The following is a 13,955-nucleotide window of genomic DNA, read 5'->3' on the forward strand; positions in this document are numbered from 1 at the left end:
ACAAAAATTAGCAACAGAGGTTGCAGAAAAAAGGTTACATGGAAATTACACATATCTCTGTTTCAACTTTATCTACCATAAAACTGGTAATTTATCAGGGAAAATAGAGGCAAACTGGCAGCACAAATGACATGTCATAATAGTCATACTATGACAAGGGGCAGATTGCCCTTCTGAGAATAGGTTATGAATAGACATTATGAGTACCAGAAAATGTTTGCAATCAAAAGCGTTAAGTGCACAAATGAACTTAATGTTCTATAATGTCTGTAATAAAATTTAATAAAAAAAATCTAGGAATTAGCTCCCATTTTAAGTCATAAGAACAACTGGGACTTGAATAGCTATTGCATGCCTTTTAATGCACCTGAAGACATTAACTTATTAATATGCACTAGATCTAGGTGAGGCAGTTACATGCAACCACTCCTGCAGAGGGGAAAATAGAGATAGAGAGACTCAGTAACTTTCTCAAGGTCAAAGACAGAAAAATCTGGCTTCCAGGTCTGTACAGAGGGAAAGCTCATTTTTCTCTGGCAAGCCTGTGGCTCATTGGCAAAGCACTGATTTCAACTATCATTCTTCAGATGCTGTTAGACTACCTGAATTCCAGAGATCTTATCTGCATAAGCAAAGAGTCCAGATTGCTAGAGGAAGGGAAGGTTTTAGCCTTTCATTTCTTGTTCCTGTCCACATTCAGACACCTGGTGAACAGGAGAGTTGTAAGGTCTAAGAAAAGTTTACTGGACAAAATGTGAATTTGATACAAACTGATTCACCAAATATCATTAGAGCTTAAATGACCTTGAGAAGCTTCCAATCCACCAGGACCAAAGAAACTAGATACAATGAAGAAAAGGAAAAATTATGGAAGGAAAAGAAAAAATTTAGAGCTGAAGCTTGATCTGTGCTTGTCCAAATGATTATATCTTATTAAAATCAAAACACTATTCTAAAAAATCCCCCAAATTACCAACCTTGGCAGCATTATTACTGCAGCACTATGGCAATTATTCTGTAAAGTTGTAGGATATTTTTGAGATAATATCTGAGATCAGAAGGAAAAACTCCTTAGTATTCTCCAGAATCTGTCTCAGAGACTTATCAGGCTCTCTCATCTCCTCAGGTTTATTGACCCAACAGCACTGGCCCACTACTTTGCTAAGTTGCAAGGAACAGCAAAGTGCAGGATGTCACTCCATATCCTGTGCAGGCTACAAATGTGAGCACACTACAAGCTCCAAACAGAGGAAGGAGATCTAGGATCTAAGCAGTTGTAACAGGCCCTCAAGAGTTTTGGGCTGAAGTGTGCAATGACAAATACTGCAGTATTATTTCTCGGGGGTTTAATGCAGATTTTTATAATAAGGGAAAGTAAGTACTGTCAAAAGTAGTAGAAAACAGTGGCATTCAGTGCAAATAATTGTCTGCCAAGTTAAATAAATATATTTAAAAATCTGCAAAAATCTTCAAGAAAACTCGGCAAATTTATCTAGATCACAATGAGGCTTGAAAAAAGCAGATGAAGAATTTAAGAGCAAGATCAGCTCCACAGAACTGTAAATGGTTTGAAATACTTTTACCTCTATATACTATAAAAATAACAATTGTTGTTGCAGAGGAAATGATCATGACCTATTTTCTCCCTTGTGAATGCAGAAGTTATTGATTTGCTTTGACAAGGAGCACAAATGAAGTACTCAATACATTAATCTATGATTTAAGTAACAGTTAATCAACATAAAAAAGGGTATGAAAAATCTGCCTGCAATATCATAAACTAGGATTTGAATTCATTTTAAATGTGAAATATCAGTACCACAACTTTTTCTTAGTTTCTTCTTATTAATTGCAAAGGGAAACAATAGTTTCACACTGGGACATGAATACTTGCTTATTCAGTTTTTAACAGGCAGCAGAGCTTCAGCTTCAAAGTAATAGTTTAACCCAAACAGCATCACCTTCTTTAAATCAGCTAAATGTATTTGTAGACATAAACGTGATGGATGACTAGAAACTGGAGCATTCATTGCTGTGGGGCAACAGATGCCACAATGAAGTCATACTCTGAGAGATGTCAGTGGGCTCAGGATGACAAAGGGCCTTCTGCACACAGTGTGAGCCAGACATTAAGACATCCAACCTAAGCTGGGGACAGCATGGGCAGTGCAGCCCCAAGGGAGCCTTTGGGGGACAACAGCTATGCACTGCGCCTGGTGCATTGAATTTTGGGATGGTGTAGAGGCACCAGACCAGCCGTGCTGGCAATGTGAGAGGTAAATGGGTAGTCACTGGGTATGGCAGTAGGGGACAATGCGGATACTCTTTCTATCCTACCTCTACAGCTCTTTCACAGACTGGAATAAGTATCTCCTTCACAGCCCAACTAGTTTTTCCCCAGCTGAGAATTCCCCCATGCTGTAGAAATATTAGCCCCTTGATGTAACCACAGATGTGTCACTATTCTGGTACTAAAATAAGCTGGTAGTGTGAGGCAGCCTCTGGTCTCCTGACTCTTTTTTCAGGCAGTAAGGAGAAACTGCCATCAATAATCCAGCTGTTTCCAACTATGGAATATCATGAAGGTAGTGTTATCAGACAGAAATACTGGGGTAAATCATTAAGCATTTTGTCTGTTAGAGCAAATATTTTGCCTTCCTGTATAACAGGATGATCTGATGCTCCTAGAACAAGCTGGCTTCAAAGCTGTCCTTGGTACTAAATAAAACATGTAATTTTTCATCCATCTTCCCTGTTCTGGGACTTTTTTAGTTTTGCTCCGCAAGGTGAAATAAATTTTCCAAAGCTTGCTGATGTTGCAGTCTATGAGGGCAGCTTGCATTTATACAACATGCTTCACTTACTCAGACTACTTGGAGAAACACTCAGAGATACTCATAAGTGACAACAACAAAAAACAGCCCCAAGGTGGGTAAGGCATTTCTGATCAAATGCTCTACCTCTTGCCAGATGCAAATGGCTAAGAGGGTAGCTCCTGTGGAACGAGTTAAATACTTATTTTAAGATCAAACACATAATTTAATTTAAATTAATTTAAGTAATCTAAATACTGTATTAAAACCCTTCTAAGTGACTTGTAGGAAATCCACATAGATTGTTTCGAGCTAATTGGTAATACTAATCAGACGCCCTGCTGGAGTGGCACACTGGATTCTAATTGCTCTTTTATGAATCGTCCTCTCCTTGCATCTAGCAATCCTCCACACAACTGGAGCTCTGCAGTTATGCCTCAGCAGTACATACTGCAAGCCAGGCACATCCTATTAAAATCTCCATTGGCTGTATTATCTACTTCCTTGAACAGGACAATGGGCTTCAGGAAATTTCCTTTATTATTTCCTTTCCTCTATTTCCTTTATTTCCTTTCTGCCACAAACTTGTCAAACAAGTCTGGAAAGGCTCTTCCTCTGCCTCTGTTCCTCCAGAAATGACTCTGCCCTGAAGTTGTTAGACCCCAGAGGAGACACCTCATTCAAGTCCTATGCATGTAACTCAAGCGATGGGATCGATGCTGAGTTAGCAGGAATCAGGGCACACCAGTATGGAATGCTAACAGTTGGTGCATTACCTTTCTAGCCTGTGCATGGTCATGGCTAGGGTTTTGTTCAGTTCCTCGATCATCCGGCACCCTGAAGGGTGAATGGGCAACGTGCTGGACCCAGAAGGATGGTGCTGGCTGTGGCTGCCGTACTGGAGCTGGTGCTGGTGAGCTGCTAACTGGGATGGCAGGACAGTGTGGTGCTGCTGGGTCAAAGGCTGCTGGGAGCTCTTCTGCGTGGAATAGGATGAGAGAGAGAGGTCTGGCCCCCCTAAAGGCATGCAAATCATGACTTTCTTTGGAGGTAGTGGAGGTGACAGTTTAACTGGCATACAAGGCAGTTTCACAGGAGCGCCAGGATCTAAAAGAAAGAAAGAGAGCAGAGGTGTTAATTTTCATGTCAGTAAGAAGGAGATGAGAGTATCTGCCTGGGTGAGCAGGTACTGAGGTTGCTACTCAACATAGGAGAGTGCACATCTTCCCTGTTGTGACAGACAGCTCCTACTGTATGCTCAGCATGGTCTCCAGAAAAAACACTGTTGTTTTGCAGCACTCCTGAGTCTCACAAAAAAACATCCCAGGGCTGTGCATGCCCCTTAATAAACACATTAAGCAATACTTAACAAGGCTTGTGGCACACTTTAAAGCCCTAATCCTCCAAAATAGCCCTGTGAGGTAGATGCAACCTCTTCCACTCAACAGGCACACAAGTAGAGGGAGAGCAATTAGGATGAGAGCAATTCAGTGTCTGAAGTTACAGGATGACTCACCAGCATCACTGCCAGAGCAAAAGCTCAGGATTCCTGATCCATCTCAACCATTGCAGTACAATTACTAAAAGTCACACTACTTACAGCTTTGTGATGTGCAAAACATCTGGTGTAAAAAATTACATTATAGGGCAAAAGAGAAAAGAAATAAGGTTTGAATACTAAACAGGATGGGTTTGGAAAAATGAAGGGTACATGAGGAGAAAAGTTAAAGGGCACGAGGTTGTTAGGACTAATGCATTCTTTTACAGAAGTGGCAGGCATTTTTCTCTGGACTCAAGCACTGAATTTTACCTTTTTAACTCTACTTGAAATATTCACTGAAGCCCATAGTTGATCAGACAGGAAAAGACTTCACTGACTTCAATCAGTGAGAGGTCCACATGCAGACCTCTCTTCCAGAACTCAACTGCAGAATAGAGATTTTTGGAGTTGCATTGTGAAATATTTTCAGAAGGGAAAAGAAGTAACACGAGGGCTAGTAGTTGCCAAGATGGATGGGAGAAATGGTCACAAACCATGCTAAGAGTGAAAGTGAGAGAAAATATATACACTGTGAGCAACAACTCTAAGTTTGTCTCTAGGAGGAAGGCCAGGCCCTTTCCAGCCTGAAATACTGCACATCTTTGTCTCTGTACTGTAGCTCTGTGGGCAAGGCTTGCATGACCTTTGGTCTCTTGCTGCTTCTGTCCACTCCTCTTGCTACAGTATGGTAAGGGAATTGCAGGGCCAGAATCTCCTTTTGACCTGAAGAAGCCTGGGAGTTAGATGCTGCTTTCCAAGGGTCATCACTATTCTGAATGCTACCAGATTTCTATAGTCCTTTTCCAGACTATACAAACTGGTTCTTTTTGGTTTAAACTATCCTTCCCCCCATTCCCTTCATTCTTTCCTTCTTTCTGGCTTTTTCTGGGTATTGCCTGGACTTCCATCTATATCTAACAGCCAGGGTACACAGGTTGATATCAGGACTAGCAAGCAGTAACACTTCTTGAAAATGATTACAGATTGTAAGGTGAAAAAAGACCAGGAGCTAAGTTCAGATATATGTCTTGAGTTATTTTAGTGCTAGTCACATCTTCCACAGCATCTACTTGATATTAGTGGTTTTTCTATGCTAGGAACAACACATTGACAGTGTAAGACTTCCCCCTCTCCAGAGTGTTTATAGGCTAACAACACAGAGGGGTCCAAGGAAGCGCAAAGATGAAATACTGCACGATGGCTTTGGAGGGGATAGAGTTAATTTTCTTCACAGTGTCGTATGGGGCTGTTTTGTATTTGTGCTGAACAAAGTTTGAGTTGATAATATAAAGATGTTTTTGTTATTGCTGAACAGGGCTTGCACAGAGCCAAGGCCTTTTCTGCCTTTTGAACTGCAATACAGTAGAGGGAAACCTGGGACGCATGGGAAGCCAGGACAGGTGATCCTAAGTGACCAAGGGAACATTCCAAACATATACAGCATCATGCTCAGCACATAAAGTGAAGGTAAGAAGGAGGAAGCAGAGGATGTTTGGAGGGATGGTGTTTGTCTTCCCAAGTAGCCATTACATGTGATGGGGCCCTGCCCTCCTGGAGATGGCTGAACACCTGCCTGCCCAAGGGAAACAGTGAACAAATTCCTTGTTTCGCTTTGCTTGTGTGCATGGCTTTTGCTTTCCCTGTTAAACTGTCTTTATCTCAACTCAGTCATTTGCTCACTGTTACCCTTCTGATTCTCTCCCTGATCCCACTGGTGGGGGAGTGAGTGAGTGGCTAAGTGGGGCTTGGCTGCTGGCTGGGGTTACACCATGATGTAGGGCCATGGAGAAAAAGTGGCCGTTCCACACTGCGGAGTGGAAGAGCTACGGAGAGTAGAATCCAGGTCTTTTGCCTTTGAATGTAATACTAAATCCACTTAGCCTGTCTCTTGCAGGCAAAAATTCTTCTGATGGCTCTACCAAGGCTGGAATTTAACTCATGGGTTTGTTTTTCTTACAAACATGTTATTTGCATGCATTTCCTCTGTGTATCTTGCAGAAAGGAACACGCTCTTCAATTAAAGGTAAATAACAGAAAGAGTAAATTGTATAGAGCCCTGAGAATAAAGCTCCTATGGGATTTGTAGTAAAAAGCATGGGTTTTTTCACACATTTATGCTTCAGGCAATTTTACTTCTAGAGCTTGTCCTGAATTACAAAGACTACACTGAGATCTGCACTTCCATTTTGACAAATACAGGTTGGTTTAATATCCTTTTCTGCAGTATGTCAATTAAAGTCTTCATTTGACAGTGCCTGTGCCTGGATGCACCATCACTCTGTGGCAGCCCTCCTTCACGGTGAATTCAAAGAGATCCCAACTGCGGGCATCTCTGTCTTTTGACAAAAGAATAACTGGAAGTATCATTTGGGTTTTCTGCTTTTTGTGATCCTGAAGATCAGAGCAATATTGTATGTTGAAAGTGAGCATGACATGTCAAATAGTTCAGATATAAAGCAAACAGGAATCCCTCCCTCTTTCTTCTAAATACAGTGAAAAATTTCTTTTCTCATGCAAGTATTCATGCAGTAGAGTTGTGGCACAGGCACTGCAGCTCTGGAATTGAACAGGAGAACAAGTCTAGCTTAATTATCCTGAGCAGCCACATATTCATTCCATCAAGAATCAGATGCACACACTTTGGTTTGACTATGGACCTTCAGTTTCCACTTAAATTTAAACAAATGCCTCACATCAACATGTTTTCAATGGTACCGGGGCTGGTTGATTCCACTGGACACCTGCCAAAAATCTTGCCCATTGCTTTTAATGTCCTCATTCAGGCTGACTGTGTTACACCCAGGTTCTTGAGCTTGTCTGAATATGGTCTTAATACCAAAACAGACTCTTGGAAATGACCAGAGGCATTAAATCTACTTGTCTGCCCTCCACCTGCAGGAAAATTCTACTTTGTTTAAATAAAATGGTTAAAAGGAGAATGAGTACAATGGGAACCAAGTTCAATCCATTTACTGGGAAAAGTAACTGTGTATCTTCACTGACACCAGTAATGGAGACCTCGATACTGCAAGTTTTAATGTGTGGTCTGATCACTGACTGTGCTGAACAAGTGGCCTTGCCCAAATCCATGGGCTCTGGGCACACTGTTGGGAACTGTGCTACCATCATCTACACTAAAGGACAGAACAACTTCTCCCTGCATGTAAGAGTGAGGTGACCAAGCTTTACAGTTCTTTCCTCTGTTTGTTTTAATTTCACAATGTACATGATTTATGAACCAGGGCTAGTAACAATTGCTGTCTCCCCCATGGAATATACATCAGACATGGGCATCAGTAGATGAGTAAGAAGCTGGACAGGGGAAATAAGAACAAGGAATCTATGATGTATCTTCTCAGTGAAACATTATCAGAGTATTAAATCATTGCACAAAGCGCTCATAACTGAAAAGAAGCAAACTGTGTGAAGCCAGGTGTGCAAGTCTGATTAATCTCTTCTAGCTGAGGCTTTTCATGCTCAAGAGAATAATGAGCAATTTTGCAAGATGTTGGTTCCCAGTGGGGTTGTGACCACTCAGCACTGTGTAATAACTTGTATGCTAGAGTTGATGAAAAAGACATCAACCTCTCAACTCTTGATGACAATCAATTACTTAAATGGCAGTTGTGGATGCCACAATATTTGCTACACATCAGACCTTTGACAAGCAGGCCATCCCCTACCCTTTCCATACAGATCATTTTGCTAACATCTATAGTTACTGTATTTCTTTTAGGGTTTTCATGAGATAAATATATGTTTATTTGTTGCACAGGTTTGCTACTATATGGCTCTTCTGAAGTGTTAGTGGTGCACTGGAGCTGTGTACCATGTACACCAAGTCTGATGCTTAGTCACTGAACATGGCTGGAGAATTGGTCAGCACGCACCGAAGACACAACTGCTGCAGATGGGGTGTGAGGAACTTCTGGGTGTATGGCAGCAAAGGTTGCTGCAGCAGGGCTTGTAGAAAGGCTCATCAAAATCTTCAAATTCTGCCCCAGCTCAACTACTGCATGGAGAAAGAGGACATGCCTGGGGATCCTGGGCTTGTGGCAGAGCTGTCTGTGTTTGCTATACTGCCAGTAGCAGAAATGTTCTTTCTGGACTCCTTGCCTAATGTAAGCCAGCACTGTACCCTGACAGCAAGGAAGGACAACAGACACCTCGGTGGTACAAGAAGAAACACAGCCAGGAGATCAAAGGATTCTTCTATTGATGGAAGGATCCCCTTCTATTCACCAGTCCTTAGACTGTATCTAGACTACAGTGCAAGCTTAGTATCCACCAGGAAAGATCTCAAAAAACCAGAATGAGTTGAGCACAGGGTCACTGCAGTGGCTGAGGGCTAGAGCACCTGAGGTACTGAGGTGCGTTCAGCTTGGATTAAAAACAGCTTGTGGGTGGAACACTTACGAGCAGCCTCCCAGTACCTACAAGTTATCAACAAGGTGATACTCTTCAGTGGCGTGTGCTGGGAGGAGGAAAGACAGTGGACAAAAGTGAAAAGAAAGAGGTTCAAGACTGGATTATAAGGAAAGTGTCTTCCCTGCCATGAGAAGAGGCAATTAGTGGAGCAGGTTTATCCAGACAGGTTGTACAGCTGGCATCCTCTGAAGTTTTCAACACCCAGCTGGTCAAAGGCCTGAGCAACCCGGTCTGATCCCATACTTGGCTCTGCTTTGAGCATGAGGTTGGATTAAAGACCTGCTGAAGTCTTTTTCCTCATCTGAATGACCTTACACTGTGACCTTTGCTGTACTGTATACAAGTAATACCCCTTGTCATAAAGTTAATGAGACACTCTTTGAATTCCTTCTAAGTAGTTAATTCTGTAAAAAAATGTACAAAAAACTCCCCCAAACTAACAAACAGTGCAAAAAACAGTGTGGCCTGTTGAGGGAGCGCCATGGGGTGATGTGCCTGATATTTGCTGGCACCATTTGGACTTTTGCTTTTTCAGGTCTTCTCTCCTGTAATCACTTGTGCCTAAATGGTGAGAGTCTCTTTTCTTGTTTCAATGAGTTTTTGAGAAGTCAAAAACTGTTCTCAAAGGTTTGCCATGCATCTCCTGCTGACTAGAGCAAGATCTGCAGTCATGTCTTTTGGGGAAGATTTGAGACAGAAATTCTTTGCTGTTCTTCTGTACCACATATGCATGCAAGATTTGGGTTGAATTTGGAGAACAAAAGCAAGACATTATTAGCCCTAAAGATTGAAAAGTATAGCTCTGCATGAAATCCTGTGCAGAGCCTTGTAAAGGGTTTCAAAGATGAGAAGATTTCCTGATGCCTGTGTGTGATAGGTACTCCTCTCCAGGAAGAAGCACAGAGTGGAATCATAGAGGGAGAAACTGCACCAGGGTCCAGTTTCCATGAAAACCTGGTGAAGGAGAACTGCTTCTGCTCTGCTGCGTCTCCCTTGACACACAGTGAGAGAACTGTCCATTGTGTCCATGTGAATGTAGCCTCCCTTCATGAATGTAGCCCACCAGAGCAGGCAGCTGGAGATAACATCACTGTGGAGGAAACTTCTGGATTATGCCTTGGGCTCATCTACAGAGGAGTCTTCTGATACATATGTGACTACTGCATTATAAAATATTCCAGAGTATTTACTGGACAAATTGTAGTTGCAAAAACTTTTACAAAGTTGTCACTAATAACCAGCTGTGTATTGGCAAGGATCCCAGCCATTCATGTTCTCAAACCACATTCTTGTCTTGTCTGCATTGTCAGAAGCAACTTTTGAGGACTTTTAATATTTGTACCCTATTAAATGTTTGCCTCTAATTATTAATTAGCTCTGACTCTACATAGATATTGGGCTTTCATAATATAGAAAGCCCAATATCAGAACTAAAATTGTGTGGTGCATCTCTTCAAAATCTTGAATGAAAAAAGCAAAAGAATGCAGAAAGCTTAAATGGAATATATAAGTGGCCAGATATAACCAAAGCTACATCCTATTCTAATATTAGGCTGAATTTTGGCTCAAACAGACTCAGGTGCTCCTGAGATCCCATCTTAATGGCACATATTTTGTCCTCTGGTGTTTTAGGAGCTTTATGGGTTACTGGTGATTCAGTTGAAAAATATCTAATTAAGTTCAGAAAGCATTATCTGCGCTGGTGAAAATTAACAGCTTAATAAATCAAGATCAAAGGGAACTTTACAACACTGAGGTCCATCAAATCAGACATGCCTAGTCTTCCTCTCACTTGACCATTAAAGATTTTATGACAAACTGGTGACTTGAACACCAGAACCCCAACTAAATTTGGTCCCAGATAATTATTTCAACTCTTCCTAGATTTTTGGTGAAGGAAACTAGAAGTATCCTAAATGCCTGGCTTTTGCAGGTGAATATCAGAGAAATAAAACAATGAAAGAAATTCTATCTTGTGAACATTGTCTAATACTAATCAGTCTAATGCTAATTATGTTTGACAACCAGTACAAGGCTCACCAGGAGGTGACTGGCCAACAGGATATGCAGTGAAACAGTGGTAACACAATAGTTAAGGCTCATGTTTTTCTCCTGGAGTTGCCTGTCTTCTAGGGCTATGTGGGCACTTCCACACCCAGTGCTGTGACAGGGATATTCCCTGTAGAGACAGCACCATCAAGACCACAGGACATGGCATGAAGAAAAGCATGATGTATCTTCTGCAGCAGTGTTGGTACCGCTCCCAGTGGCTGCCCTGCAGTCTGCTCTTGGCCCTGGCACTGTTTCTATACTGTCCCATCCCTACAGAGCCTCAGTCTTGAGAAGAAGCATGCCAAGGCTGTGTGATTTATATTTGCTAGAGGCAATTCTCTCTTCCTTCCACCTTTATATGGATGGTTTTTTTCTTTTCATTCTCCACAAAATTAAATGTGCTCTTACGTGTTTATTTAGGTTCTGCTGTTTTATGTGCATTTCTTATCAATCGAGAGGTCAATCTTTGTCTTGGCACAGGCGGATAGATATTTGAGATGGCTCAAAATGCTTTCCGAGGAAAGGAATGTTTCTTTTCCATTTCTAAAACCTGCAATAAGTTCTTTGCCAAGCCCTGCAAGTCAATCTGCATAACTTTTAGAAGAACTTAGGAATATTTTCACAGCAAGAGGTGGTCTGATTTTTTCCCTCAAGGTTTGTATTTAAAATATTTCTCCTTTTATTTTTGCCTCTGACCATGTCTGTAGTAATTTTTTAATATATGCTTGTACAAAACATGTTTCTATTAATTAGATACACTTATGTACACATATACATGCATATTATATATATGTAGACAGAAGTTGAGTTGCTTCTGCCTTTTCACATGTGTATCTGAACCCTTCACAGGATCACATCTTCTCTCATAGTCTTTTGAACAGAGCTACCAGACCATTAAACCTCTGTCACTCTCCACTAGCCATGTCTGATATGTTTTAATTTGTCCTTCAACCTTCTCAAAAATTCTTCAGTAGAAAAATGTGTATCCAGACAAGAAATGAAAAGTTTTCATTTTGAATGCCAGAGTTCAGATTTTTCTTGTTTTCTCACTCTCAAGCAGAGGATGTCTCTGGAGTAATTAGAAAAAGAATAGCATTAATTCTGCTTCTCACTGAGGAGGATGCTTCATTAGGATTGATTGCTCATTTCCAAAGATTGTACATGGCTAATATAATTACCACTGGAGAACACAAGGCACTGAGCAACACTTATATCCTTTGGACCACCAAAGTAAATGGACCCTTTAGAACAAGCTGAATACTTTTATTTATAAGGAATGTGTAAGTGAGGGTTTCAGTTCCAGCAGGAATTTGAGTCCCTGTTCCTTTACCCTGAAGGTTTTGTATATGCATGTACAAGAGTCTATCTACACGCACATACAAGACTTTATATAGGACTAGATGAGACATCACTGAAGGCCACCACAAGAGGCCACACCAGAGGAGTCACAGTTCTGTTTCACTTTCATTGGAAAGTCATCACCATCAAGCAACTCACTTATGCTGGTAACTTGAGCCTGATTCTACTTCACACAAAATTTGCAACTGCAGAAAAAACAAAACTACTCCAGAAGCCCTCATCCTTGGATTCTTCTGTTATCTCTTACAAAAGAATGGCTTATGAACCAAGGACCTGAGTTTTTTCCCTATGCCATTCCTATATTTTTATTTTTTCCATGTTGGCCTCATTTCTGAACAACTTCTTGTAATTGGGACAGAGTTTTATGGGAGATCATAGGAAGCTGGTTTTGTCCTTAGGTGAAGCCATGAATACTGCTACCCAGCCTTGCAGGCTGCAGGACTGCCCATTCAGTTTGTAGCAAAGGGCAAGATATTAAGCATTATGTGCAGATTTTGGCAGGTAAGAAAGTAAAGAGGTTTCACATAAAATGTACAAAACTATACAGGACAAAGAAGTGTGGTCATCCAAACAGAAACATGAAGAGACTACGTAGAGATGAGAGAAAAACAGAACATGTTCTTTCCTAATGAGCACGTTCCTGATATAGATATTAAACCTGAATAAAATGGGTATTAACTGTCTTGAAAAAAAATCTACAATACACAAATGTGGGCAGAGCATTTCTCACATCAGTTCTGAAAATATCAGGGCAGGATTAACACAAGATCAACCCAGGGGAAGACTGGTATCTGCCCCACTACAAAGATGAACCACACTTCATATTCAACTCAGGATTTTGAGGCGCTGCCTGCTGTGCAGCAGCTGCAATTATGAGAGACTGTTCAAAAGGTGCAGGCAAGCGTTTAGGGAATCTATTTTGGACAGCATAGATATAGCCATCCTTTGCTTCAGCAGTCAAAATGAGAGACTGGGAGGAGGAGACACACCCACCCTCCTTCCACTTCGACCTAGAACTTTGAATCCCAAAGAGCCTGGACATTTGTGAAAACATGTGGAACACAAAACAGAGCCTGTGTTGTTTACTGTTGCTACCTTCCATGCAGTGAGAGCTAAACTGCAGGATAAAGCACAGGACATCAAAATCCTGGTCACTGGGAATGTGAGTTGGACTCACCAGTGGGAGGGGAGTAATCAGAGTAGGGGTGGAAAGGGGGAGCAGTTTGGCAGACAATGTAAGTTCTGAGACAAAATGGCAAGAAGTCATGGGACGTGTAAGGATTGGGAGCAAGTCAAAGCCAAACATATGGAAAGATACGCAGGGTGTGGAGGGGGACCTGCTCATATGGCAGTGGAGGGGACAAGCAATAAACAGCAAAAGGAGAAATCAAAACTCTCCCTTTCCCCTCAACTCTCACGCCTTTCCTCATTAAGGGCATTTAAAGATATCCTAGCATTTTTCTGATACTTCCTTTCCCATCAAAGCACATCCTGCAATTTCAGTGGTGATGGTAAGTCTTGATGAATAAGGGTGAGGAGGGTTAGGAAATGCCACAGCAGTCTTAGGCAATTAGAGCTGAGAGGGGAAGTGCCCCTGGAGCAACCCTGATGAAGGTGCAGTCTGAAGATTTGCGATCCCTGCCCTAGGTACAGCACGTACATCACCAGCACACACACAAGTGCCAACAGAGTTACAGAAAGAGGAAGAACATTGAGAACCTTGCTACAAAGGCAGCTTTTCCTGTAAGGGAAACGGTGGGGCT

General features: G+C 41.6%; 1 protein-coding gene across 2 annotated transcripts in view; it reads right to left on the reverse strand.

The window, feature by feature from the left end:
* Positions 1–13,955, reverse strand: part of PHACTR1 (phosphatase and actin regulator 1) — a 143,221-nt gene that overhangs the window by 54,423 nt on the left and 74,843 nt on the right. For both annotated transcript variants that reach the window (XM_059852248.1, XM_059852238.1), the window contains one exon: positions 3,590–3,920. In XM_059852248.1, the coding sequence (XP_059708231.1) occupies positions 3,590–3,920 (331 nt within the window). The remainder of the gene's footprint in view (positions 1–3,589; positions 3,921–13,955) is intronic.

Source organism: Haemorhous mexicanus, chromosome 1 (assembly GCF_027477595.1).
Source record: "Haemorhous mexicanus isolate bHaeMex1 chromosome 1, bHaeMex1.pri, whole genome shotgun sequence".
Lineage (NCBI taxonomy): Eukaryota > Metazoa > Chordata > Aves > Passeriformes > Fringillidae > Haemorhous > Haemorhous mexicanus.